Here is a 4238-nt window from a genome sequence, read left to right on the forward strand (position 1 = left end):
ATAGGGTCGCAAAGAATCGGACACGACTGAGTAATTAAAAATTTTCACTTTCATGGGAGGTGAATGCAGGCAGGGAAGAACCAGAGATATCTTGAGAGGCAGACCACCTTGGGTGGGGGAAGGTGAGTCTGTGGCGTGGGAACCAGGTGCCTCGGGATGGGTTCAGCAGTGGACCTGGGCGAAGGCAGGACAGAACCAGCTTGGGTAGCAGAAACTTTACTGCTCAGGACTGTCTCCCCGCCACCCCACCTCGCCAACACCCACCCCCGCCCCCGGTCAGTAGCATTTGCGGTACACGATGTAGGGCCCCTGTTCCTCATATTGCTCCCGCAGGACCCAGCAGGACTGGAAGGTGCGCAGCGAGGCCAGGATGGAGCCCCCGATCCACACGGAGAAATTCCTGGTTGGCTGGGCCATCACCACTACGTGTGCCTCTGGTGGCAGATTGCGGAGCAGTTCTGTTTGGAAACGCGCCTGGAACCCGGTGAAGAGAGAAGAGCCCCCGCACAAGAGCACGTTCTGGGCCAAGTTGGTCCGCAGCTCCGCGGCCACTTTGGAAAGGCTCTGTTGGGCCATGGTGGGGACGCCCACGGGGGACAGCCCTGGGATCTCCGGGGGACTGAACAGCAACTCGGGGCACTGGAACAGCTCTTTGCCCAGCGTGACCGTCCGTCCGTCTGGCAGCTTCAGGGTCTGGCGGCATTCCAGCTCTGGCCGGGCCTGTTCCTTCAGGAAGTCCGGGGCCACGTAGCAGTATCTGTGCTTGATGTTCTCCACCGTGTCCAGGTCCTGCTGTCCCAGGGGTAGCCCAGAGCCGAGCAGCATCTCCGCCAGGAAGGCGGTCAGGTGGGTGCCCGCCAGGTCCAGGCGCTGTGTGGCGTGGGGCAGGTTGTAGCCTTGGAAGACGGGCACGGTGTAGGTGACTCCGTGGCCCGTGTCCACCACCAACCCGCTGACCCGCCCGTGTGCGTAGACCGACAGCACTGACTGAGAAGCCACGTACATGGCCGGGGAGCTCAGCGACTCAAAAGCCACCTCCACTAGCTTCTCGCGGTTGGTGGAGGGGCTGAAGGGCGGGTCGGAGAACAGCAGCGGGTGGTCGCGGGTGGCCACGCGGAGGTCATGCTCCAGCATGTGGCGCCAGATGAGCTCGGCCGCATCCCAGTCCACCACGATGCCGCTGTGCACCGGTTGCACTAGCGTCAGCTCTGGGCGTTTGCGGGCTGCTTCGCCGATGAAGGTTTCCATCACCGGCTGCCCTGAGGTGGCCGGTTTCTGGGGCTGGCAGCCGACGATGGTGGCCACGGTATAGGTGGGCCGGGCCTGCCCGGCGAAGCCCACCTTACACGTGCCTGTGCCCATGTCGATGACCACCGCCCCAGTCTTTGGGGGCAGTCTGTCGCCCACCATGCTGGGGGGTTCCTGAGGGAGGGTGCTTTTTGCCAGGATTGAGCTGAGGTTCAGGCTAGGCTTGGGGATCTCCGGAGAGTCTTGGGGCTCTGAGGGGTTGCCCTGATTTGGATCCATGGCTGTGAGTAGTTGCCTGGGCTGCTTGGCAAAGCTGACTACTTTCCTCTGGGGTGCGGGTGGGGGAGAGGTGGGAGTGGAGAGGCTGGGCCTGGAGCAAGCACAGGCAGAGAGAGGGAGAAGGGGCTGGGCCGGGGGTCTGTGACATCATTCTGTTGCTCACAATGCAGAAGGGGGGGTGGGGGTAGGGGTGGACCCTTCCTTTCTGGGGAAAACCCCCAGAGTATTCATCTATTCTGAATTCCCTACCATCACCTACCCACCCCAGTGCCAAATTTGGAGAAGGAATAAGCTAGAAGGTGTCCAAAGAGGAACCTCTGACCCAGCGCCCTGATTCAGTAAGACCCACAAATCCTTCTCTTGGTGCCTTGTCTTGAAGTTATTTATAGTGTGGTCTCTAAGAGCTGCTCACAGTTCTCCTTAGAATATTAAAATATCAATCCTTAGAATATTAATCAGAAAGTGGTTGGTGTTAGGGTGACTTTTTGATTTCTTTAAGTACTTTAAAGTACATAGCTATTTATTTAACTGTGTGGGGTCTTTCATTGCAGCATGTGGGCTCTAGTTCCCTGACCAGGGATTGAACCTGGGCCCTGGGCATTGGGAACGTAGAGCCTTAGCCGCTGGACCACCAGGGAAGTCCCAGCTTTTTGTTTTCCCAGAGGATGGGATGGGAGGCAAAGAGAGACACAGACACCCCCTATACTAGATTCTTTGACATTTCTGCTTTTCCTGCTGCCTGAAACAGCCTCCCTTCCTGCAGGGCAGGAATTTGCTCTTCAAATCACAGCAGGAAAACATTTCCTTCTGTAAGTCTTCCTTGATTCCCTCTCCCTCTCTCTACTGCCTGGTGATGGTAGGAGCTGTCTGCCTTCACTGCAGGGACTTTATCTGCTTTCTCTTGGTGGAAGGGAGTGTCTGGGAGATACAGAAGGGAGCTTTCAGGATAGATAGGGCTTCCCAGGTAGCACAATAGTAAAGAATCCACCTGCCAATGCAGGACTGTGAGTTCTATTCCTGGGTCGGCAAGATCCCCTGAAGTGGGAAATGGCAACCCACTTTAGTATTCTTCCCTGGATAATCCTATGGACAGAAGAGCCTGGCAGGCTACCATCCATGGGGTCACAAAGAGTTAGACACAACTAAACGAGTGAAAAACATCAACAATAAAATAGATCCAGATGGCTCAGTGGTAAAGAATTTGCCTATCAATGCAGGAGACACAGGAGACGTACATTCAGTCTCTGGGTTGAGAAGATTCCCTAGAGGAGGGCGTGGCAACCCACTCCAGTATCCTTGCCTGGAGAACCCCATGGACAGAGGCGCCTGGCTGGCTACAGTCCATAGGGTTGCATAGAGTCGAACATGACTGAAGTGACTTAGCACTCATGCTGGTGTTTCACCTCAAAAAAGAAATGATAATTATGCAAGATAGTAGATGGTGGTAAGCATTTTGCAATATGCAATTGTATCAAATCAATCCATACATTTAAACTGACAGTGTTATATGTCAATTATATCTCAGTAAAACTGGGGGAAAAAAAGCACCTCCCATCTCCCCCCTCACCCCCCACCACCCACCTCCAATGTGGATCTCAAACCCATTGCTTCTTGGGGGAGAACCTCTGCAATTGTAATTATTCTCCCATTTGTGGGTCATCTATCCAGGGGTATGGGTCTTGATTATACCACATCTTTGCCCTTCCTACCCATTTCATTGTGGTTCCTTCTTTTTTTTTAAAAAAATTATTATGATGATATTGGCATACTTTTTTTTTTTTTTTTGGCCAAGCGGCACATGGGATCCTAGTTCCCTGACCAGGGACAGAATGCGCATCCCCTGTGTCAAAAGTGTGGAATCTTAACCACTGTAGCACCAGGGAATTCTCCTGCTGTTCCTTCTTTATATCTTTAGATATAGGAGATCTTCTCTGTTAGTCTTCAGGCCTTCCTCATCTATAGCTGCGCTGTAAATAGTTGCAATTTTAGTGTGCCTTTGGGGAGAGGCAAACTCAAGTCCTCCTAGTCTGTCATCTTGGTCACTCCCCATCCATCCATCTTTGATGCAAATCAGTGTGGTAGGTGTCGAGAATCCGAGACCCACCAGCCACTTCTCCATATCTCATTTTCTCTTTCCAACCTCCTGTCTGCATCAATAAATATTGATGTGTCCATGTGCCTTGGGTACCAGCTACACAGAAATGGCTAATAGCAGGTACCTTACCAGCATGTGTCTATGGTCTATGACAGTGTTACTCACATTGTGGTCCATAAACTGTTACCGTTTCTTAAAGAGAAAGGAACTTTGGAAGAAACCATAAATCAATATCACTAAACTTTCATTCAACCGATATTTCTTACACAGCAAGCATTTCTCAGTGAAGGAAGCAGTGTACTATATAACTTTCTGGTGCAAGCTCTTTATCTCCATGCGGACTGTCACCACTGCTTTGAGTACTGGTTTAGAGTTTGAAAAGATCCTTTCATGATGAATGTCAAATCCAGTTCGTAAAATTTGTTTGTACCTTGTGCTGAATCATGAAGCTTTATCCAGACTTAGGTAGAAAGCAATGAGATCAATGCTAAAGTATGCCATGGAGTAAGGTGGTGTGACACGCTGCCTGGGATCCTTTCCCAACTGGGACTCCAGATGTGCTGTGACACAAAACTTCCCAGCATTGCTGAAGTCTGGATGAAGTCAAAATCCAATT

General features: G+C 51.9%; 2 protein-coding genes across 2 annotated transcripts in view; one reads left to right on the forward strand and one right to left on the reverse strand.

Moving 5' to 3' along the window:
• Nucleotides 1-210: 210 nt before the first annotated feature.
• Nucleotides 211-1639, reverse strand: ACTL9 (actin like 9). The gene has a single exon (XM_061422403.1). It carries the CDS (start codon nucleotides 1525-1527, stop codon nucleotides 277-279), a length of 1251 nt encoding a protein of 416 aa, XP_061278387.1. The 5' UTR covers nucleotides 1528-1639; the 3' UTR covers nucleotides 211-276.
• Nucleotides 1640-1672: 33 nt separating this feature from the next.
• The window catches only part of LOC133250776 (heterogeneous nuclear ribonucleoproteins A2/B1-like), a 25871-nt gene continuing 23305 nt past the window's right edge, over nucleotides 1673-4238 (forward strand). The window contains exon 1 of the mRNA XM_061422405.1: nucleotides 1673-1865. The gene's annotated coding sequence lies outside the window, so the exon portion shown is untranslated. The remainder of the gene's footprint in view (nucleotides 1866-4238) is intronic.

This window comes from Bos javanicus, chromosome 7 (genome assembly GCF_032452875.1).
Source record: "Bos javanicus breed banteng chromosome 7, ARS-OSU_banteng_1.0, whole genome shotgun sequence".
Lineage (NCBI taxonomy): Eukaryota > Metazoa > Chordata > Mammalia > Artiodactyla > Bovidae > Bos > Bos javanicus.

Excerpts from the sequence above, each read along its gene's own strand:
- ACTL9 (XM_061422403.1), bottom strand. The coding sequence starts at position 1,527 with ATGGATCCAAATCAGGGCAACCCCTCAGAGCCCCAAGACTCTCCGGAG.